Here is a 24,038-nt window from a genome sequence, read left to right as displayed (position 1 = left end):
TTTTACAAACTCCATTCCACCTGTATGAACCACTCACATATGGAACTAGTAAACTTAAGAACTCTGAAAATCCCACCATAAACCATATGAAAACCTGGACTGGATGAGCTAGGTATCGGGCTGGGCAGGCACTAGCTCTGACTAGCACTACAAAAGCATATCTTCATAGTTGCAATGTGTCAGTGACAGTGAGTGATTTTGGTGGATGATCTCATTGAATTTAGTGGATGTAAGCCTTTGCTCAGACCAATTTTCCAGTCCTGGGCTTTCCTTTTGCCTGTTATTACTTTCAGATGTTTCTTGGCATGCACTGCACCGTCAAGGCAGCAGTGGGTGTGGCAAACACTAGAAGAACAAACCTACTATTCTAACTCCAGCCCTAAAATATTTGGGAAAAGAGCAACCTTCCTTCAATTTTTCCAGGAGGCCTATTTACTATTCTAACTCCAGTCCTGGAATATTTTAGGGAAAGTTATGTATTTCCCAAGTCATTTTAGGGAGGGTTAAAAGCAGTATTTGTGAATGAAGAAGGTGCGGCCTTGATGCCGCAGATTATGGCACAAAACTAGGTATACATTCAGTGGTATCCAAAACTGGTGTCCCGGTGACTTGGAGTCCTCTGGTCACCCTGGACATGGGACACCCAGCAGTCTTGCTCTGACCGTGTTTTTTTGTACCCTTGCATTACAAGTCTCCGTCAAATAATCTGCTTCAACTCCTCCATTATAGCAGAGGGCATCGCCCCACTGTTAAACATGCCCCCAGACACTGCCCAGAAAATAAAAATAAAATGATGATAAGGTTAATTTAACACCATTTTATTTTTTATCTTCTGTTCCGAACCGAGTGTCAGGATGGGGCTAGCTGAGTGCCAGCAGCAGGGGGGAGTGGTGGGCTCCTGCTTAAAGTGTGCATGTCCCTTTAGCCGACCGTCTTGTGTCAGCCAACCAGGCATGCACACTTTAAACCTCTCAACTCAGCTGTTTTAGACAGCTGGGTTGGGAGCAAGCACAGGCCTCCGGTGCTCTCGGGAGCTCCAAGAGAGGTCGCTCAGTCCAATCCTGGTGTTTCTCTCATGCTGGATAAATGCGCCAGGCTGGTTAAGGGAGTTGGAATCTGGACAGATGATGGAAAACAGAGCAAGAAGGACATCACCTTGCAAGCACGGTAAGTTAGTTTTATTTTATTTATTTTGTTTTATTTACCCCCTCCTTGCACCCACCCCCACTCATTTGTGTGCCCGACTACTATCAGTAGTTGTGGGCCGCACCTGCAAATAATAATAAACACCTCACAATTCAAAACAGACTGATACATGATAATGCACACCCTGCACGACCCAGGGTCTACTGGGGCAGGGCGGGGATTGGCAGAAAAATAGGATTGAAAACTTCTGGTTAAACATACCAAACCTTCAGTGAATCTTAACGGCCTGACCTGTCAATTCAGAAACTAGGGAACCTGTTTTGATTCCTTATGTCGACTCAACATCCTAGGAGAAAAAATGACCCTGTGTAAAGTAATTTGGTACTCCTATAAAGCGCTCTGATACCTTTTGTGCCAAGCTCGCGCTACATAAAAACTGCAAAAAATAAATAAATAACGTAAACCTGTATAGGATTGAATAGGCATTTTGCGACTGTGTTTACTAAGGATCCGGTTTTCTGTTACCCCTTTCCTATATGTTGTGCAATAGAAAGCGGAATTCAGCAGCAACTGGAACTTGCCCAATGACGGCCATTTTCCCTCACAAATCAGGGTCTGGGATTAACCGATCCCTCCCCGCTGGAGAGAAAGCAACGCCCCCGAACGGGACAGACAGAAAACAGTTCACTGATATCGTCTCTGTTTGGACTGGGGGGAGAAATTGTCAAATCATGAAATCCGATGTCAGTGTGTTCCAGATATTTACTGTTTTTCTAATTCTGGACTCGATCCGTGCTGGAGGAAGTGACGGTAAGTGAACTTTCCCGATATCAACTAGACTACAGCTGCTGGCAGCAATGAGCGCGCTGTAAATTAGACTCCTGAGTTTTCGGAATCAGAAGTTATGCAGCAGTGATTTAAACCCACCCCTATTCAGGGAGGAAGCAGTGTGTCTGCTCGCATGCACACGAGCACGCAGGAAAACAGCGGACTCGTTTTGCTTTTCAACTAGATGATGTTTCTATGAGCTACATGTATGAAACAGAAGCAAGAAACTGCTAGCAAAGTCTTTGGAAGTTTGCAATTTACTGGCAATAGCTTTTAGATGTGGCTCGGAAGGTGCCGCTTAAAATATTTCGCAAGAAGTAAAACGTGTGCCTGTTCGTAAATGTTCCTGGGTCAGCCTCACCGAGGGCTAAATAAACATTACCCCCCAGAGAAACCAAATGAGGTAACGTTTCACCCTTTATTTACATACATATTTACTAAAAAAAAAAAGAAAGGTTACAGGTACATTATAGTTAGGAAATAGAATAAATAGAATTAAAAAAAAAAACATAGAAATGTACTTAAAAAATCAAAGGTTACAGGAACTTTATAGTTCGGTTCTGCATTTACTCACACCAAACCAGAGAAATTCAGCAGTTATGGTTAGTCATTTCAAGTAACTATAACTGTTGGCCTAAGGTAACTCACAACCCCACCATGCAGATTTTTTCTTCAATAATTTAACTGCTAATGTTTCATTGATATTTAGCATTGCAGACAAAGGCATGATTTATAGTTACCTTGGGCCCCCTTCCCTGGCCTTTTTCGGCCCCTGGGTACACCTTGCCCTGGGGCCCACCTCTTTTTAATGGAGGTGGGAGGCCACGCAGGCCCCCTCCCCTGGCTGATTTCAGCTCTAGGGACCCCATCCCCTGGGGCCTGGCCTTGATTAAATTGAGTAGGAGGGCCATGCAGCCCCCCTCCCTGAAGCAGAGCAGAAAACGTGCACAGCCAGACCATCCAAGAACATCACCACTGGCACCAAAGACCCCAGGGACTGGAAGCCGAAATGTGAAACATGATGGGAAGCGTAGAGGGGCTGTTGTGGTATCTGTGGCAGCACTTGCTGAGGCATTGTCGTCTGCACAGCTCCGTTAGTGCATCTCTGCACCCTGGTGTTGCAATTGCAATGAGGGGACAGACACTTCCCTCCTCTCCAGTGACTCACCCCGTGGTTTCCTAATCACTGCGGACTTTGGCAATGATAAGGCAGGTTCCACTTCTTTAGTTACGGGTTAGGGGTGAGAGGGCGGAAATGCTGGGAAAGGTGGGTCAAGATAGGGATTCAGAGCAAGACCCCATGGAGTGGCAGGAGCAAAGGTGGCTGAGTTACGGGGTGGGAGGGGCAGGATAAGCGCTATGGGAGGGTGGAAGTGCTATGACAAGATATGACATCACACTGCGTGTAATCTTAGGCAAGCTGTGTCCTATACCAGGAATGTACGCAGTCCAAGAGAAAGTATTAAATAAATTAGAGGTGGTTGCCTGTAAATTTCGCCACACGGAAGGCTAGCAGAGTTCTTTTGCTGAACTCTGTGTTGCAACCACAGTACTGAGTGGCAAAAACTCAGAGAACTCTACCGGCGGAGCGGAGTTTACCACCCACCCCTAGTTTTTACATGATTGAACATAGTGAAGTCGGATCTGCAGTAATGCTTAGAGCATTACAATGATTCAAAATGTTAATTGAAATACTGCATAGAGCAAGACCTTAGCTGCAGTGATGCAACATATTAATTACAATAATACACAGAGGCGGACACAAGGCATAGAGACAGATCTTTGTTACCTGATGCACAGAGACAGCTCTTCGTTACATCATGCAGATGCAGATCTTGGTTTCAGTAATACAGCAGAGGCAGATATTGATTTCAGTGATGCATAAAGCCAGATCTTCACACATACATGATGAAGGTCCTGGTTACATTGCTGCATTGAGTGGGCTCATGTCTCAGTTACAATGATGCATAGAAGCCGATATTGACTGCACTGATTCATAGAGACAGATCTTGAATAAAGTGATGCATCAATGCAGTTCTCTGTTACAATGGTATGTGACATAGCACAATAAAACGATTGAAGAAGGTTATGTTAATTTTGGGATATAAATGGCAGGTATTATAAAGAGATCATGCAGACTGAGAGGCATGGTTTACACTGAGTGGTTTTACGGATGCAAGCTTCAGAAGGGTGTGATAGTCAGAAAGGCAGGGTCAAGAAAAGACAAGTTCTGAATTTTGCAATAAATTGCACAAAGGTGTGGTGTTTCAAGTGCCCCTGACCTGCAGTTCCAGAATTAGAAAGTGGTCAGTCAGAAGCCTATGTCTCCCAGATTTTCCAGTTGCCCACAGGCATGGCTACCACATTTTCATGAGCTGATAATACAAAGTGGCAGGAATGATAGTATATGTTTCTGATTGGAATTAAGCCTGGTCAAATTTCTATTCTATAGACATAATCTTTAGAAAATTCCAGCATTCTCCATTGCACTTGCTACGCCCAATGCTCTGGATTATGCTATTACCCCATGTCATGTAAACAAGATGTAATTTAAGTAAAAAATATTGTAGGGGCACAGGAATAACGCAGATGTGAGCAACTTTTGTTCGCATTCATCATGATTTTGCTTTAGTTCTTAAGAGTAAAATGCCTCCTTATGTCCATTTTAAACGTTAGGTGCCAGCCTGGCTTTTCATGTAATAACACAGAATTTTGTGTAATGTTTTGGCATTTCATGCAACTTCCTCCAAGGAAATGAGCAATTATGTAAGGTATAGCCAGGTTTAATTGTAATGGTGCTACCCATGTATTTTCAGATGAGAGACAGAATTTGAAAGATGATTTTGGCTTGCCACTTTACAGTGCTCATCTGGGATTCAATTGTTGCGCATTATCTCAGACCAAAGGTTGCTGATTTTCCTAGATAAGATTATAGGAGGATCCTGATTGTATTAAAGACAAGACAAAGGAGGTGAATATTAGAAATGTATCTTCTTGCTTTAATTTGTACAGGACTTAAAAGAACACCACAACTCCCATAATCCTGTTCTCATGGACAGGAAGTTAATAACACAAATTATGGGCATCCCCACCTATAAATAACAGTAGTCCACATAAAATTCCCTCTTTCCTTGATGAGTCTATAGTCCATGAAATCAACAAAAAATCACAAACAATAACAGAAAACCTCGCCAAAGAAGTTCTTTCCTTAGGTCATCCTCCTTTCAGGGTGAATGTTCAACTTGCGTCTCCAGCCAGATTATGGTTAGATGCATGAACCCGTTGTTTGGCTAGTCAAGACGGGCATTAGCAGTAATCAAACAGATATATTACCATCAACTATAAAAATGGCTTTCAAATGTCAGAGATGGGATAGTATTCGTCTCCTTTGTCTTTAATAAAATCAGGACTTTCTTACAATATTATCGAAGAGAATCTGCAATTTTATTACAAAACAGGAGGCTCTATTATGCAGGTTCAAAGCCTTTGCACAATTGTTAACGCCACATGCTCTATAGGTTTGCATTTCTCAAAAAATCCTCCAACCTTGAGAGAGCCCAAAAAATCCTTAGAAGCCATTGCCCCCCTTGCTGAGTGAGCCCCAAAACAATCCATGTGTACCCCAGCCATGACCATTACACCTTTACCAAAATAACAAAGGATAATAGGAGGCACATGCTTAAATGACTTGCACAAAGCTATCAGGTGTGCTCAAACTCTCTGTTACATGTATGTTATGCTTGACACATCTGACCACACACAGCTTAGGTTGTGGCAGAAAGACAAAGAACTCAATGGAAGTAGAGGCATTTGTGGTATACCTCAATATTGTAAAATGAACCCCAGTGGAAGAAAAATGTATGGTAAAAATATCTAGTGTTCTAGCATCCAGTCCCCTTGAAAATAAACCAAACGTAACAACATTACCACATTTGCTGACTACACTTTAAAGGGTAACCTGCCCTTATCCTCCCATGATAGAAACAATTGTATAACCATATCTACAGCCTATAAAGTAGAATACCTAGGCATAGGGGCATGTGTATAACTGAAACACTTCAATAATGTACAAACCACTGGTTTACCTTCAATTTATTTTCTGGTGTCCTATTGATGTAGCTGATCTCTCTACATTAATAGTTCTTCTATAAGTCTTGTGTCCCACTGTTAATGGTGCCAGAAAATTTAGAACCCATGTGACATCAGAGAAAATAGGATCAATACCTCTTCCAACACACTAGCTACTTCAGGTATCCTATGCTAACTTATAGGCCCTTATTGTACCTTTCACCCAGGATGCTTTGATATGTAGAAGCCTGATTCTGAAAGGCCCAGCATGCCTCTGAATACCCAAAAGGGTCCATGTCACCATAGTGAGTCTGTCCTCCAAAACCAGGTTGTGAAACCACTCCACAGCTGTTGAAGAAAGACTGAAATAAGAATTGGGAAATCATCTGGCAATTCTAGGAGTGAAGGAACCAAGGCTGCACCCTGTAAAACGGGGTTACTGCTGAAACGTGCATGTGTGCGTAGGATGGCTCCTCATGCCCCAGCCTTGGAGGCCTTCATGCTGACACAGAGGCTGTAACTGGCAGATGTCTGGAGACTGGTTTTGCTGTGACGGCATTGTTGTTGCTTCTTCCCACCCTCCAGCCACTAGCTCCCTTTGTTTTTGAGCCTGAACTATCTTGACTTTTGCAGAGGATTCCTTGCCTGAAGGACAGAAGGATGTGGGGGATCTCCCTTGTGCTTGACGCCCTGCCTGAGCCCTGATTTCCGGTGGGGGGTCCCTTGCTCCCCCTACTTATAAGACTCCATACACCCAAAGCGACACTGCAGAATGGTTGGGAGTTTTCTGGGCCTGGCAGTTGGTCCCTTAAAAAGTTTGGTCTGATCTCCTAGCTGTGGCCTGGGTGTCATCTGCGGTTGGAGGAGGAGGCTGGAGAATGAGGGACCTGGAAGATGGAGATACCACAAACCTGTCTGTTTGTGCTGCCAGTCACACCCTGCCCTACCTGCTCCTGCTGCCCCAGGTCCCCCAGGGGTATGCAGGTCAGGGTGAGGTTGACGTTTGCTCTCCACACTCCATTGATTGGGCCAGGGATTGATTGGGTGGCAGCCGCCTCTTTCTCCTTGCTCTCTCCACTGCTGTGGCCCATGGTGATTTAAAAACTTCTGGATGTAGGACAACCAGGCCTAACCGCTATCCTATGAGGAAAAGATGGAGAAAGATGAAAATCCGGTACTGTGGTCTCAGTCAAAGATAGACAAATTTGCCACATGCAGGCAAGGGACTTGTGGGTGGAGACAGCCCCGGCGCTTACTGGTTCTCTTGGCCATTCTGTCAAGGGAGGCCTGCGAGTCCAAAATTGGGGAAGTCTGTATTGATGTGGCCGTATTGGGACAATACCTTCTTAATGTAGCTGGGCAAGTGACGGAGGTGGAGACTCTGGTGTCCACCCTTGAAAATGACTCCTCCACCCTGAAAACTAAAGTGACTACACTGCTTATGATCATTCGCACCTTACAGGCTAGGGTTGAAGATGCTGAAAATCACTCCTGAAAGAGTAATCTCTGCTTAGTGGGCTTCCCTGAACGGGTGGAGACCCCCACCCCCAGGAGACCTTTGTGGAGAACTGGTTTAATTCCTGGATATTGGAGGGGTGGCTGTTGTTTGTGGTGGAGTGGGCACATCAAACCAAGACACAACGGCCCCCTTCTCGGGCCCTCCCCACCCAATTATTATCAAGATCCTAAACTTCAGAGACCGGGACACCATCCTCTGTAAGTCCGCACCTGTGGTAAACTCGACTTACAATCCTCTCATATTATGATCTTCCCAGGCTATACAAGGTCCACAGAACTAAAAACACAAATCCTTTGATGCGGTAAAGCAGAAACTCAAAGTGATGTCCATTTCATACGTGTTACTCTTTTCCACAAGGTTGTAAGTTGTTCATGATTCTTGATCCCAATTTATTTTCACCTCAGAGGCTGCCTGAGAGTGGGCAACTGGACAAAAAACTCTTTGATGATATGTGCCCCCAGGTGATGAAACACAGGAAGCCTGGGCCCCTCACGGTGGGCTAACGCTCGCTCCCTAACCTAAAATCACCACAAATCCAAGTCTAGACCAGGGCAACGCAGATGTTCCCCAGCTCCCTTGGAGACGGATTATGCCGGGTCCAGGCCAGAGACTGATGACTCCTCTACTTCTTTGCCACCCATTGATGTGAAGTTGGCTGTGTGCATGCTGGAATGGACTGGTGTGTCACGCAGGAGGAACCGATTTACAATGCCTGGGGTTGCTTGCAGAAATTTCATAAAATATGGGGTAAATGGTGGGATTACTATGGATTATCCTCTATGACAGGAACTATGCATTCTAATGTGGTTTGGTGTGGGGTGGGCGATGGGTGGGGGAAAGGGTGATGGGACTGAGCATGAGAAGGACCTTTTTTGTTTATGGTATTTACATTTTGATTTCGTTTGTACCATATTTGTCAAAACCAAATAAAATTTGTTTATAAAAAATAATAATAATAAAAGCCAGGGATTTTTTAAAGTACATTTATGCCCAAATAGACTTTTGAGAATTTGCCCTTACATCCATGGTCTGCTAACTCCTCCTCAAGTCTGGAATCAATATGCAACAATTTTTTTGCTGATGCAAAGGAGTACAAGACTTCCTTACCTCTTCATTTCACACAAAAAAATAACTTGGCATGAGGTCCACCTTTGGTTAAAAATGTTAAGCTTCTAGCATCTAATCCTGGAGTTATGGAACCTTTCTCAGATATTATTGGCCTTGGGAACTATAATTTAGAGCTAACACCGCGCCATCACTGAACTTTTTATGTTGGACCTAACATATTCATCAATAAATGGCAGAGGAGCCCCCACCACTGATTTTGGATGCCAGATGAGTCCAGGCTAAAACATGGGAGTAGCCCTCCACCCCTTTTCAACAACAATATGAGGCACATCCTGAACATCATCGTGATAATTGTCATAGGATTTATCGAAATTCTGTGAGCATAAATCATCGGAGGGAACTTCCCATAGTGGTCACAATCAGATTTTGCCACGTTTATATCAAGTAATTATCTCCCTGCGTAATCATAGGCGCTGTCAGTAGAGGTGCTGGGGGTACCTCAGTACCCCCAAAATAACCATGCTGAAGTTCAGAAGGTGAATGAGCAATAAAGATGCCTTTAAATTTTGTTTTTATCTTGACATATTTGTTGTTCCAAATGTCAGGCTTTGTCTTCTGACAAACTGCTGCTTCATTTTTTAACATAGAGACTTGTGTCTCCAACTGCAAATTTTGAGGAATTTGTAAAGAGAACTTTCTGACAGTCATGCTAGGGACAAAGTGTGGAAAAAAGTATGTAGGATGTCAGTTTGTTTTACTAACGCACAACAAAATGTAAATACCTGTAAATGGACTGTAGAAAATTTTCAAAATACATGAGCTGCTAGGAAAGCACAACTGAATCTCATTGTTCTCTAATTCTGAAGTGTGATGGAAACAAAGATTTTAGTAGGATCAAAACAAATCAAGACACTTTAAATTCTGATGAACAAATGATAAATATTTGCAGTAAAACTGCATGTCAGTTCTAATTTTGTGGCCATATCAAAAGAAAATTTGCTTTATATAAATAATAGTCCAAAACTACACCATGCTTTAGGAATATATGTGTGCACCAAATGCACCACCGGCTACATACCGCACACTTACTATGTTTCCTGTTGAATGGGTGTGTCTCATTTTCTACACTTGTTGTTTGTGTGATGCTTGAATTTTCACAATCCCCATGAGTTCAGCGATGTCACATTAATGGCAGCACCCCGCTTTGAAAATTGTCACGGAATTGAATCACCACCAAAGTAATCTCCCTCATGACCATAGGGGGGAACACATTTTTTTTACATCATCCTTTTGCTGCCACAGTTACATAATTCCTCCTTGCTGGGATTGTAGCCTCCCATTTGCCAGAATGAAAGAGTATGTAATAGTATTCACCAATTAATTTTGTATATCTCTAAATGATTAATAGAACCCTTTACGAATAGAGTTAGAACGTAAATTGTTTTAATGTTCACAAAGCTTTTTTTTTTTCAAAACCTCATCTTCCTCATTATTAACACGGGGTTCAATCATTTTAATCAGCAAACAGGGAAGTGATCATACGCAATGTTTTCTTTGAAAAAATTATGTTAAATAAATTAAAACAAGCATCGAGGAAAAAATGTTGTGCCTTTTAAATTGCATTCACATAAATCCAAGCAGCTGCAACCATACGCACTTTCCTAAGCAAGCATCTGCCTTGTAATAACTAATACAATGTATCGGAGCAAGAAATAAATGTAGGCAAAACTCCACAGGAGCCTTGCCCTGCTACAATGGTATAATTCACACGTGATCCTTGAAATCCGGTAATTTTAACCATTTAATAAACAAACCAGCTAGAGCATGCTGAAACAAAGTAACAATTTAACACTTTGACTCAAAGCAAATTAACGATTTTATACAGAGTTTTGAAAGTAGACACAAGTGACATAATTGGCCTAAGAAATCAAAACTTCAGTTTAAACAACAAACAAAGAACAAATATATCTACAGTAAATCACAATCCAATATTAGCAAATCCATTTCTGAACGCACTTATCTCTACATTAAGAAAAGAGGAAATAGTGTATGGACTACTGCTATTTATAAGTGGGGTTGTCCTTAAAGTGTGCTAGTAACTTCCTCTCTAGGTTGCAGAATTATCAGAGTTGTAGTTTTCTTTTAAGTGCTGTTCAAAGTAAAGCAAGAAGAGGTGGTGCAGCATATTAGGTAGTTCTGAGGTCTACACGTCTGAGGTGCCCTCTTAACACCAGGTATTGCTGTATGTACTACCCAAGTGGGGCTGTAGGGACATTAAAAAGGAGTTACATTTAGATATAGATATGTATTAAAATGTGTTATATAAAACGTGTGTGTATTAGTAATTCACAGTTAAGTTGCAGTTATGGCTACAAATCAAAATCGAAAGCCACTGAAATTCACAAGTTATGGTTAAGATGACAATCCAACACTCGCACAACAACCATGCAAATTATAACTCGCACACCAGTTGCAGACTCTGTGCCCAACTCGTGGCAGGTGCCCAAACCTCACTGGGCACACCTTTGGTCATGCACTTTAGGGATTGGCTGCAGGGCCTGCAGTGGTGGTTGGCTCAAGACCCTCCCTTCGGCCAGGCAAGCAACACGCCACCCATGGGACTAACCCTTAAAAGAGACAAGTTTTTTGTTTGTTATTGGTGGTTCTAAGAACGATTTTTGGGGCACAGGGTTGTTGTGTGTTTAAACTTTTTGAGCAACTTTTGTAGCAAATGTTCTTTGTTTCTGGTGGGACTTTTGGTAGAGTTTCTCCATCTGCTCCTCCTCAAGAGGCTTAATTTGCCCCTACACCATGTTTGCGCTTTGCACTCAATACAACAGAGTGTGAACAGTTTCAGGTGTAGATTAGTCTCATCCTTTTGCTTCTGGAGCATGTCTTCAGGCAAGCTAGGCAATGTTGTGCCATCCAGTGGCTCTGCTTTAGCTCTCTCCCTTTGCCATCTGGTGTACTCCTGCTCGAACTTCAACTTTAGATGTGTTTGCATACGGGATGTCTTGAAAGAGTTGTGTTCTCTTGTCCCCGGGCTGAGCTTATTGATGTAGAGTTTGCTCGTAACTCTGCATGCATGTAGGTTTCTTATGCCCTTCTGAGTGGGTAAAGAATTCTCACACAACGGACTTCAACTGCATTGCCAAGGCACAGTACACCTTCCTCTTCTTCCTGAGTAGCTGCAGTCAATGGCCGATTGGGCAAAATGTAGTAGCGGCTTGAAGAAACACCTTCTGAAGTCTCCTGCTTCTCTCAAAATGGTGTTTTTTTCGTACCAAGCAAATGGAAGTTTTCCTCTTTAAAATATATAGTCTGTTACTGTAAATGATAGTCCGCTTCCACACCATGCTTTAGTAATATGTTTGTGACAGTGTACACCAAATACACCACCGGCTAGATACCGCACCTTTACAATTCTCCTACTGAATGGTTGTGGCTCATTTGCTAAACTTGTTTTTTATGGGAAGCTTGGTTTGTTCACAATCCTTATGACTTCAGTGGTGTAACATTGATGGCAGCACCCCACTCTGAAAATTGTTCTAGCACCAGTGTGCAGAATTGAACCACCACCAAAAACATCTCCCTCATGCCCATGAGGGACACCATTCTTTTTCCAACATCTCCTGCACTAATTCCTAGGAGAGTCAAGCCTATAGTCTTGCGAGAGAGGCTGTGGGATGGGCACTTCATATTTCAAGGTGGTGCCAGTTCAAAGGTAAGTGAGTCATTTTGTGAAGGGTAGTTTTTTAAAAACTATTTGCGTGTCCTTGTAATTTTCCAGCTAAGGACTATTTTTCAGGGCCACAGACAGGACACGTTTTAAAATGTACCTGTTGTCCACAGCCTCGACCACTGGACCACAGACCCTTTCATGCACGGTCTTCCTTAGTCTACACCCTATAGTCTAAGGCCATGTAACTAAGACAATAAACTATAAAAGAGGACTCTACATCACCCCATTTAGTCCTCGGCCTTATTAACATACCTACAAACTGCAGCGAACCACATAGGAAGGAGTCAACAGTTTATTTTTTGAGGCACAAGATAGTTTGTACCATTTTAGGCGTGTGGTTAGTTGCTGCCAATGGATCAAATGCCATTTGATTTTCCTTTTTAATATTTAGTTCTCATGAGGACCCTTTTTGGGTCCTCCACTTAGACCTGTGGTCAGAGTATGTCCCCCCGCCCCATTGTCTGGCTTTTATCTATGTTTATTTATTTATTTATTGTTTGGGGCAATGCAGGATTTGACCGTTTGATGTAAGGGCAGCCACAACAACAGTTTTACGTCTGCGGCCACCCAGTCATGGGGGCGGTTTGTAATTTTGTTATTTGTCCACGGAGACAAAATTGTCATCAGGGGCAAAAAGCACCCTCCAAAAACTGGAAGCCTTTCTTTTTTAAATTTTAGTCCTCGAATTGAAATGGACACGATATACATAAAAATTAACCCTTTGAAGTCCATCTAACACATTTTTAACATTTTAATTTGTTTGAAACTACAGATTTACACTGACTTAACAAAAGCACACTTTTGAGTAAATTTCTATGTTTATGCCAAGTTTGGCATAAACCCATTCAGCAGTTTGTGCTGTAGCTGCGAGCAAAAATTCCTAAGAGAACTAGAATGGAAAAACATACCCTCCTTAAAATGTTTCCCCTGTAAATAACTTTATTAAATTTGACTTGCCAGACCTTAGCTGACTATGCTAAGCCAGTGCCAAATTTGGCACAGATCTGTCTTTGGGAGGCAAGGTATAGGCTAATCAAAAACTGCCCTCTCAATTAAAAGTGCATCACAATTATAACTGCAGAGCAGGAGCTGCCACTATGTAAAATATATACAAAATATATATTTTCACTGAAAAAATACAGTTAAAGATAAGTGGTAGTTCAGTGAAACCAAAACATGAAAATCCATAAAATATGCCAGCTCTGGTATGCAACACACAATACAGCCCATAACTTGCACTCTGTAATGTTTTGCTTTTGGTCGACAACCACCATTACCTTTTTACACATATCAACAAAGAGGCTCACTGAGCTTCACTCGGGCTTGGGTCTTTTGACAGGAACTTGAATCTGAGTCATCACCAAATTCGGAGTGTTTGCCGAATGGAGAAAACCATATTCTAAATTATAATGCAATGTAACCTCTCTAAATTTACTTTGGGGATTTAACAGGGGAGTGCTTAGGGCCTCCAGTAAATGTAAGGAGGAGAGCTACATGAATGAAGAGAATGATCTTATCAATGAAAGATCATCTGCAGAATCTGCAAAGTCGGTTGCTGGTACACAGAGTTGAAAGCCAATTGGTGAATCTGAAGAGAAGGAGAATAGAGGAATACAGAGATATCTGCAGTTCTTCCCCAAAGGCCAGCTGGTGAAAAAGGATTATAGAATATATATATAACTGGCTGGCAGTGAAGCTGGAGAAGGGAGAGCCAGAGGAGGATAAGGTGACAGCAACATAAGAGAGAAGTCAGTAGAAAATATGAAGTCAGCCTCATTTATGAAACATAGCCGTTGCAGTCTTCTACTCCTACCATTACAAAGTTGGGTTACTCACCCAAAATCTGTGGAGAAGGAGAAGTTCTTTAAGCAACAGCTTGAGCAGTACTCTCAGGGGACCAAGGAACATCAATGCTTAATCATCAAGTGCATATTCTAAATCTTCCAAAGCCATTCTGAAAGTCATTCTTCAAGAAGTAATTTCAGTTAGGGACATCCAAACTAACCAGGCATTGATGTTTGGCAAAATCCATGGATAGTTGACGTATTGGAGAAACGTTCCTGGAGAGCCAATCAGTGGCTGGTTGGGTTCCAGAAGCAGCAGAGGAAAATGGCATGGCCCTGGACAGAGTAGGCCACAAAGCAAATGGATGGTGCAACTATGCAGAGTAATTGTCCTACTCAAGAACAAGCAATCATTTTCAGCTCTTCTTAAAATAGCCTGACCTCACTGGGTCCCACCCATTCCTCCTAAACAGCTTTATGGGGCACTAACTATTATTGCTTTCTTCCAAGACTTTCTTCTGAAGGAGAGGTCCTTGGCTAAATCTAGGTGACCAGAAGATCTGAGTCACCTGCTGGTTTCACATTTTCTAATCTTCCAGAACAACCAAAGAACCCGCAAAACGACAGAAACATGAAGTGTCCCTACCTCAATAGTATTATTAAGTAATCCTACAGTTAATTGGTGGGGGTCCTTGTATTTACTCACCGAGCTAAAGGAGGCAACAGAATTATTGAAAATTAAGCATAGTGAGGCCACTTCCAGTACCTATGAGTTTGGACAGAGAACCCCAATCGTGGGAGGAACTCTTATACAAGCTGGAATTGGGAAGGATCAGAGCTCAAGTTTGGGAGGGTGGGTTCTAGATACATTTGAATATGGTGTGAAAAAATGGAAAATGTTGGGCCAGTACTTCAAATGTGCACCCCATTTGAACATAGGTATACAAATATGGAGCACCAACACAGGGCTGTTATAGCTCTTCTTTTGTTACTTTATGTCTTTCTTATAGCCATTGTAATAGTTGTGGCTTCGAATCAGGAGTCCTGTTTCACTGCTTTCTTGATGAGATAGGTCAGGTCAGGTTTTCTTAGAGCAAGTTGACACCATAGCATTTTATTATTAGGCATATAGGGGGTTATTCTAACTTTGGAGGAGTGTTAATCCGTCCCAAAAGTGACGGTAAAGTGACGGATATACCACCAGCCATATTACGAGTTCCATAGGATATAATGGACTCGTAATACGGCTGGTGGTAAATCCGTCACTTTTCCGTCACTTTTGGGACGGATTAACACCTCCTCCAAAGTTAGAATAACCCCCATAATTTGTTAGATCAGGGCTATGGCCCCTGAAGTGTGTATGGGAATATTTATCTTCTTTGATTTCTGTGGGTGAGGGGACTAGCAGGGTGATGGGACATGGGCTTCACGAACAGTACCTTTGGGGACAGCATTCCTGGAAAGTAGGAGGAAAGCAGGTGATCCAAAGTCTCCAAAAGTGCCACTTCCTATCTACGAAGGTGGGGAGTTCACATTGAAAAAGTCTGAAGGAAATAAAGTGAAGGAATGAGGCAATTGACCACACAGAACAGGGGTTTAAAATAACGTATAAAAGATACAGATGATCACACGTTTTAGGTTTCAAATATGGGGAATGGTTCTTACCTCTGAGCAGCTCTAGCCCCCTGGTTTGGTCCAAGTCTAAGAGGCATACTGTCTAAGGAGACAAAGGACCTACTACAAAATACTAACCTACCGTCTTATAGAGGGTTGTACAGCCAACTCAAAGACAATAAACTTTTTGGAGTCAGATATATGGCACACCCTTCACGCTTGACTGTTTAGTGTCCACAATCCTGACTATAGGAACAGCTGGAATAACTCTGGCAGTATTCTCTGTTCATGTACCAATAATCCTAAACGTTGGAGCAGACTCAGCACTTGGCAAGTATCAACAGAGAACGTAATAATATTAATTTTATTAATATTTAATAATGTTAATAATATTGTAACAGTTTGATTTACCAAAATGGTGGATTCAAACAGAAATTACAGAATTCTATCATAGAAAATTATGCATTAAAAAAATTCACTGCGATTATTAGGATTAGTCCAGACTGCATGAAGGCAAGTGTTTGAGGCCTCTGTCTCACTCAGCAGTTTTTCACAAGAGAACTTCCTGGAAACCAAGATAGATAATCTCATCCAGGAATTGAAAGGGACACTCTACATTAAGACAGTCAAGAACACTAGGCATGAAATCTGACCTTTTATGAAAAAGAACATGTTTTACAGCTAAGACTTAATTAGAAAGTAGCAAAATAGGTAAGATACTGGCTTAGCACGCCAGGAGTATGGTTGCTCAAAGAGAAATTCATTTTGATGAAGACGTGCTCATGTGATGAGTGGACCTAAGGAGGTGCCCAATGCCTTTACAAAGTTTTATACAGGGTTATGTAAAGAAACTCACATTACCACCATACATACTACAGACTAGATTACATTTTTATTAGCCAATCCCTCAAACATGCACTGAACGCAGCCTCCTTCCACTCAATCACCTTTTCAGACCATGTGCCATTAGTACTGACGCTTGAATGGGAAATCCCAACATCTAAATATCGCTGGTGGTTTTTCTCAGGGGCCCTCACCCGAGAGGGTCTCTTCTGTGATTAAAATCCGCAAAACCTTTACAGAGTTTTTTTCAATTAAATGACCCAAAGGATACACATCTACCAAACAACTGGGATACTTTCAAAGCAGTACTTAGGGGAAAATGATAGCGCTTCTCTCTGTACCCTCAATGAACAAAGGACCCACAGTAGGCTGACAATAGAGACTAAACTGCAGAGAATAGAGACAGATCACAAAGAAAACCTGACTTTAGCCCAGCAACACAAAGTAACAGCTATCAGAGACAAACTTAACGCAATACACACTAATAGAACAGAACTTACACTCTTATGCCTTAAGTATACAACTTATGAGCAGGCAGCAAAATTAGTTCCCATCTAGCAAGCCGGCTTAGAGTCGAGCAACAGTAAGTACACATAGGGAATATTTTTATAGAAGCAGGCCGTCCGGCGAAAAAGAAAGTCAGGATATTCGGACAGTTTTGTGAACAGCTTTATACAGCAGACCCAGTGATTGAGGAGATATAGTTAATCTATTTGGCAGGTGTCGAGCTTCCGCAGGTAACAGGAGCCAAATGAAATTTTAGGGTGGCCAATGCGAGCAGAGGACGTCCAAGCAGCAATTAGAGCCCTGAAGCTTCATAAATCTTCAGGACCCAAAAGGCTGAGAGCTCAATTTTATGAAACTTTTAGCATTGAGTTGGCCCCCCACCTGACAGTGTTGCTTAATCACATGCCTGAAGCCAAAGCAGTCATCCAATCCATGAGTGAGGCTCTAGTGACAGTCCTTCCGAAACCAGGAAAGGACCTAAGCATATGTGGCTCCTGTAGGCCAGTAGCCCTCCTCAACATAGATGCCAAACTATACTCTAAAATCCTCGCCACCAAACTAGAAGGTATAATGCCAGAATTGATTCTGCCAGAGCAATCAGGCTTCATCAAGGGTAGACAAACGCATGATAACCTACATAGAGTGATACACTTGGTTGAAAAAGCCACCAAGAAACTCATACGCTGGACACTGAGAAAGCATTCAAACTAGTTGATTGGACCTTCATGTTCCACACCCTTAGACAATTTGGGTTATGCTGTTATGGTGCAAGCCAACTATGCCTAACCAAGGTCCAGAGTACCGACAAATGGGGTGAATTCAGCTCCTTTTAAATTGGATAGGGAAACAAGGCAGGGCTACCTCCTCTCCCCACTAATATTTGCCCTAAGTATAGAATTTCTAGCGGCTAAAGTTTGATGATCCCCCTCAATTTACGCCCTCCTATTTGGTTCCTTAGAACACAAAATTTCCCTCTTCGAGAACGATGTTCTGTTATCACTTATGAACCACTAGGCTTCCCTTGCGATGCTACAAATGGAACTCCAAATATACTAAAGAGTGGCAGGCTTATGAGTCAATTTAAGCAATCATTCTTGTTAAACTTGACCCTCTCAACACAAGAAATGGAACAGCTACTACAAACTGTGCCACTTAAATGGGTCAAAAACGATATACCTGATCTAGGCACAGTTGATCTAATGAATGACTGGGTATTTACAGACTGCATAGAACCAGCCTACAGGGTGGGCTGGGAGGATATGGGACACAGGTTACCCCTCACCCCCCATTATTGTACCAGAGAGGAAGTCGCCTTGCTGGTTCACACACAGGCAGTCATACACGCCTGGAGGAAGGCCACTAGATATCTGGGGTGGGAGGGCAGACTGACAGAAAATACCTCATTATGGGATAGCGATCTCCAAGTGGGCACTGATTGGGATCAAAAACTTGGGGGACATGTGAGGAACCAAGCACCAGTGATGTTTGCTACAGCACGAGATGGGGGAGACTGAGCAATTTAGATACCTGCACCTGGGACACGCACTGAGGTGGCATATCCTAGAGTGAGAACAACTACCCGAGATGGCACCACAAGAGGACAGTCTCTTACGTGAACCCATGTCTGATAAAGCCATCTCTTTGACATACAAGAAAATAACTCACTCGATCCCCTAGGGAAGCTGAGGGGGATACGGGAGGGCGACATCGGCCATATTGAGAATGAGGACTGGGCTGAGGCAATATTGAGTCCCCAGGAGATTGCGATTCATTCTGGCTTCTGACTGGTACCGCTCAGGATGCTCCATAGTACACACTACCCTTGAACCCCTATGTACCAGCTGGGCAGGAGTGTCTCTGACTTGTGTGGCATGGTGAGCTCCTTTATTTTGTATGCTGTTGGACTGCCCTTCCACGCAAGCATACTTGGAGAGCCATGGTTCGCACAATGACATGGATTACTTACTTCACTGTCCCACGGTACTGCTTGAGGTTCCATGACTTCTTCTCAATATATCAGACAAAGCAGTTTGACCTAAATATCTGAAAATCTTTCTGGTATTAGCAGCGAGTGTAACCAAGTGAAACGTAGAAAGGGCCTGGTGAGCAGATAGACCCCCACGGATTGAAGATTGGGAAGAAGACCTGAACTGGTGCCAACATGCAGAAAATGTGGTATATCAGAGTTGGGGATGTTTTAGGAAATGGGAGAAGATTTGGAGTAGGTGGGGATCCTACTGAGGATGATGTTTTTGATCTAAATAATCTGCCCTAAGGGGCATAGACCAACATCATTGTGAGTGCAATGTTCCATTACATCTATGCTGATGACTATAAGTACATTAATGACATACTGTTTAAATGCCTAGTGATTTGCTTTCATGAATGGCTTATACTACATTTATCATGCCAGTTATGGATGATGTGCAATGAGCAATTGTTTACTAATATATATATATTTGTAAATGGTGGTACTACCTAAGTTACTATATTTGTTCCAAGGGCTCCCTATCAAATTAGAATGTGATTTTCTATCCTCTCTGCATTCATTATTATTTAGCTTCATATGGCAAGGACACAGAGCACGACTACCATACAAGGTCCTAAGACTCCTGAAAGACGCAGGTGGCTTAGCCCTCCCAGACCCGCTCTTAGATTATCAGGTGACTCAACTCCAAGGGAATCTGGCAAGCACTGACTCCATATGGATAGTTCAATAGCCAGTAGATATATTGGGATTGAACATGGAAACCAAAGATGTTTGCCCTCCCAACACCTATCTAAGCACCCTGACAAAAAACACTCTTAAAGTAAGTAATACAGTCACTCTCACAGGTGGGTGAACCACTTTCCCATCCTCATAAACCCCAATTCACTACAAACTGGTGTTCCCACCAGTAATCAAAACAGAAACTTTTGATCTATGTAGGAAAGGTGGATGCCTCCCTGTCGCTGACATTTACCACGGCTGGGGTATACTAACATTTGAGAATTGACAGTGGGATTACCATCTCCCTGACAGAACGCTATCACTACACACAACTAAAACACTGGGTACTACACCGTGAACTAAGAGAGGCACCCATTGAGCAATTTGTAAGACGAATAAAGGGATCTCAAGGCTGGATATTGTTCCTCTACTCTCTATTGCTCTTCACCCTGATTTCTCCACAACCTCACAATGTCGCCTTTTGGGAGCAGGTCCTAGGAGGGGCTGTCCCTGAGGCGAAGTGGCAAACACTGGGGAGAGATATCTCCAGATTTAATCACTCAGTAGATATGAGGGAAGCACATCACACGTTGCTCTATGATTGGTACCTTTCATCCTCTACGCTGAAAACTATTTTTCAGTCAGGTCTTTGCTGGAGGGGGTGTGGTTTATTGGGGGACTTCCAGTACAAATGAAGGGACCGCCCAATAATCCACCCTTTCTGGGCTGAAATTCTGGCGAGATCAAAGAAATTCTAGGATACCCTTTCGCAAACACCCCAGATTTTACATTATTGGGGGTTCGCGACGATTCCCTTAAATACCAACCAACCAGAGATAGAGCGATAATGTGGCGAGGTTTGGGGCCGGCCACACTTACACTAGCAGCAGCATGGAAGAAGAAAGAGGCAACCTCCCAATCCTCATGGCACACACAACTCTGGCAAGCAGTTACTATGGAGAGATGAATGATATCATTCTAGATAATCTCAAAAACTTTGAATATACATGGGGACAGTTGGTGGAATACTTATCCAGAGATAACCTATCGCTGCATGCCCCTCTCGAACCAGGCCACTCCATCTTTTCAAAAATTAGCAGACCTCTTAAACAGCAAGACAGGCCTCGGACGCGCAGCTGATGAGATAGCTGGTGCGATCCTATTTTTAGATTACTTGCAATTCCTCACTCTTCACAAAATACTAAACGCTGTAACCCTTTGAGTTTATGCGTGCAGGACGCGAGTGCAGAATCCTTTTAAATCGCACCATTTTTATGTGTTGTGTCAGTATCTTCTTTGGGGTGGGGGAGGAAGGGAGGAAACATAATTTTATTCTGCACCGAGGAAGTTTGTAAGAGCCTTTATTTTCAAAAGGGAGTCAGCCATGCCCCCCTCCAGTCACATGTGCCGGCAAACCCCGCTTAACCCAGACAGGCTGTGGATGTGCAGCGGGCGCGCCTAAGGCAAGCCCGTCTGCACCCAAATGGGCCCAGGGGCCAGAAAGGCTACCAGTTTTATTACAAACCCTACTCAAATACAATATACAGGGGCACAACTTAGAAGTTTTATGCTCACAGGCTGCAGGAGGGAGATAGAATCCGCTTACCCACCATTTGAAGGAAGTAGCTGTCGGTATAACACAAGGGAGTGCGAAGAGTATTCCAGTAAAGACCACTCAAATAAACCCATTGGACCTACCACGACAGACCCTCTCTGAAAGGCGGATAAATCCATCTATAAAATACTGAGATGTGGGCTGATTAAAGTCAGGCCCTAATAAAACATAGTTTGGAGATAAGAGACATAATTGAGGATTCTAATTTTGACTGCATATTCTTGACAGAGACCTGGGCTAGAGATGACTCTGACCCAGACTTTGTCATAGCACTACCGACAGGTTACAGCTTGGAAAGAATGGATTGGCAGGATAGGAGAGGAGGCGGGGTAGCGATTATTTTTAAACAGATTCTGGGCTGAGGTTTAAAGTAATCAAGACATCAGCAGCCCCCACACCCTCTCAGGAGCTAGAAAATTCACAAAAAATGTTTGACAATGCAGCTGCTTTTTTTAAAGATGAAGTTCTGAAAATATTTGCTGAATTCTCACTCCCCCAAATGGCCACAGGAGCGCAATATCTGGAACCTAATAATATATCAGGGAGTGGAACGTCTCTGTCAAATTTCTCACCCCTAAATACTATGAAAATTATCTCCATCCTCTCAAAAATTCACTCAGTTTCCCCCAATGACCCATGTCCCCCCAAAATATTGCAGAGGATTAGCGAATGTATAGCAGCCCCTCTAGAAAATATTTATGCAGAAATATTAGAATCAGGAAATTTTCCCAACATTTGGAAAAAAAACTATCATTATGCCTATTAAAAAAAGCTGGGGAGACCCAGGAGATCCTAAAGATTTGCGCCCTAATGCTCTCCTTCCAGTGCTGGCCAAAATATTAGAGAAGCGCATGAATGAAGAATTTGCCACTTTTCTGCTGGCACATGATCAATCGAACATCTCCCAACACGGATTCCGTAAACATCATAGCACTGATTCCACACTATTGGTCACCACTGATATCATAAGAAAACAGGTCGACAAAGAAGGATGTGTCATTCTGATTCTATTGGACCTATTATCTGCATTTGATACCATATTGCCTCAAATTCTGATCCACCGACTTTTCAAGGCAGGTCTGAGAGGTTCAGCTTTGATCTTGTTAGAAACTCTTCTTCAGGAGAGAACTTTGTCAGAGATGTGTGGGGACTTTTGCTCATCCCCGTACAAACTTCCTTGTGGGGTCCCTCAGGGATTGTCTTTGAGTCCAATCCTTTTTAATTTGTACGTTGACCCTCTGGCCAATTTGATACGTTCCTTTAACTTCCAGGTGTCCTCATATACTGGTGACACCCAAATTATTGTTAACTTTGAAGACAGCGTAGACACCATTATTGCAATCTTGTATGAGAGAGGTCAATAAGTGGATGAACCAGAACTGGTTAAAAATGAATGGGGACAAAACTGAAGTCATGGTCTTTGGGGCAAATGCCACCATTTTGAACCACAACTGGTGGTCTGAGACATACGGAACCTTCCCTACCCCAACAACAGTAGTTAGAAATCTTGGAGTCATGTGTGACCCAGGACTAACCTTTGATGCCCAGGTGAATAAAGTTACAAATACATGTATTTGGCTCCTCAAAACTCTTAAGAATATCTTGCCTTTTATCCCACAAGATCTTAGAGTCACGGTAGACGTAGCACTTATTGTATCTAGGCTAGACTATTGTAATGCCCTTTACCTGAACATCAAGCAACTTTCCTTGAACAAGCTACAACTTGTTCAGCATTCTTCAGCCAGACTTGTGCTCTGGATTCCTAGGTCTACTTCTTTTAAAGAGGGCCATAGGAGTTTGCACTGGCTTCCAATTAGAAAGCGTATCACCTTCAAGACACTGTGCCTGGTACACAAAGATCTACATTCCCAAGGTCCAGAATATTTACAAACAGCGTTCAGTTGGTACACACCTAATCGCGTATTAAGATCGTCAAATCTCAGATTAGTGAAGATTCCCAGAACCCACAAAGTAAAATGGGGAGCTAGGGCCTTCTCAACAGCAGCCTCTAAACTATGGAACACTCTTCCAAAAGGGATCAGAACCATTCCCTCTCTGCTACCATTTCCCAAAAATCCTAAGACATGGCTTTTTTCCCTCTATAGTAAGCATCTTAAAATATGTTTTTTCTCCTCCTTTATTGATCCAGGATGGCTTTGGCTCCATCATCCGAGTAGCTCTTCGATACCTCCAGTCTGAATGCACTTTACAAGAATCATAAGTACAAAATACAAATACAAACAGATACCACACGATACAGGCTGAGCAGTGCGCCCCATCCCCTGTCTACTTCCTGAACCTCCAGTCTTAAAGCCTCTATTGGAAAGTTTCACTCCAATACACCACAGTTCACAGGGTTTTGTGGGGGAGGGAGGAATCTAGGGGCTTAAAGGTTGTGAAATTACAAATGATTAACAGTGACAGTGCTATGATATTGTCTATAAAGGAAATTAGTGTCAACACTAAACAAAAAGAAGAAACTGTAAACCTTATGTAGCTCTCCAGTGGGTTGTAAAAATGTTGAGTCATATCACTGTCAAATACATCTGTTGATTATTGCAAAACCAATAAAAAAACGTTTAACCAAAAAAAAG

The 24,038-nt window shown here is 42.6% G+C and overlaps 1 protein-coding gene across 3 annotated transcripts in view; it reads left to right on the top strand.

Annotated features, from left to right (window-relative positions):
• Positions 1-1,784: 1,784 nt before the first annotated feature.
• CD302 (CD302 molecule) overlaps positions 1,785-24,038 on the top strand; it is a 324,100-nt gene continuing 301,846 nt past the window's right edge. For all 3 annotated transcript variants that reach the window (XM_069224203.1, XM_069224205.1, XM_069224204.1), the window contains exon 1: positions 1,785-1,956. In XM_069224203.1, coding sequence (XP_069080304.1) covers positions 1,878-1,956 — 79 coding nt within the window. In that variant the 5' untranslated portion in view covers positions 1,785-1,877. The remainder of the gene's footprint in view (positions 1,957-24,038) is intronic.

This window comes from Pleurodeles waltl, chromosome 3_1 (genome assembly GCF_031143425.1).
Source record: "Pleurodeles waltl isolate 20211129_DDA chromosome 3_1, aPleWal1.hap1.20221129, whole genome shotgun sequence".
In the NCBI taxonomy this organism is placed as follows: Eukaryota; Metazoa; Chordata; class Amphibia; order Caudata; family Salamandridae; genus Pleurodeles; species Pleurodeles waltl.
Note: the sequence above shows the minus strand (reverse complement) of the source record. Positions and strands in the feature narration are given on the sequence as shown.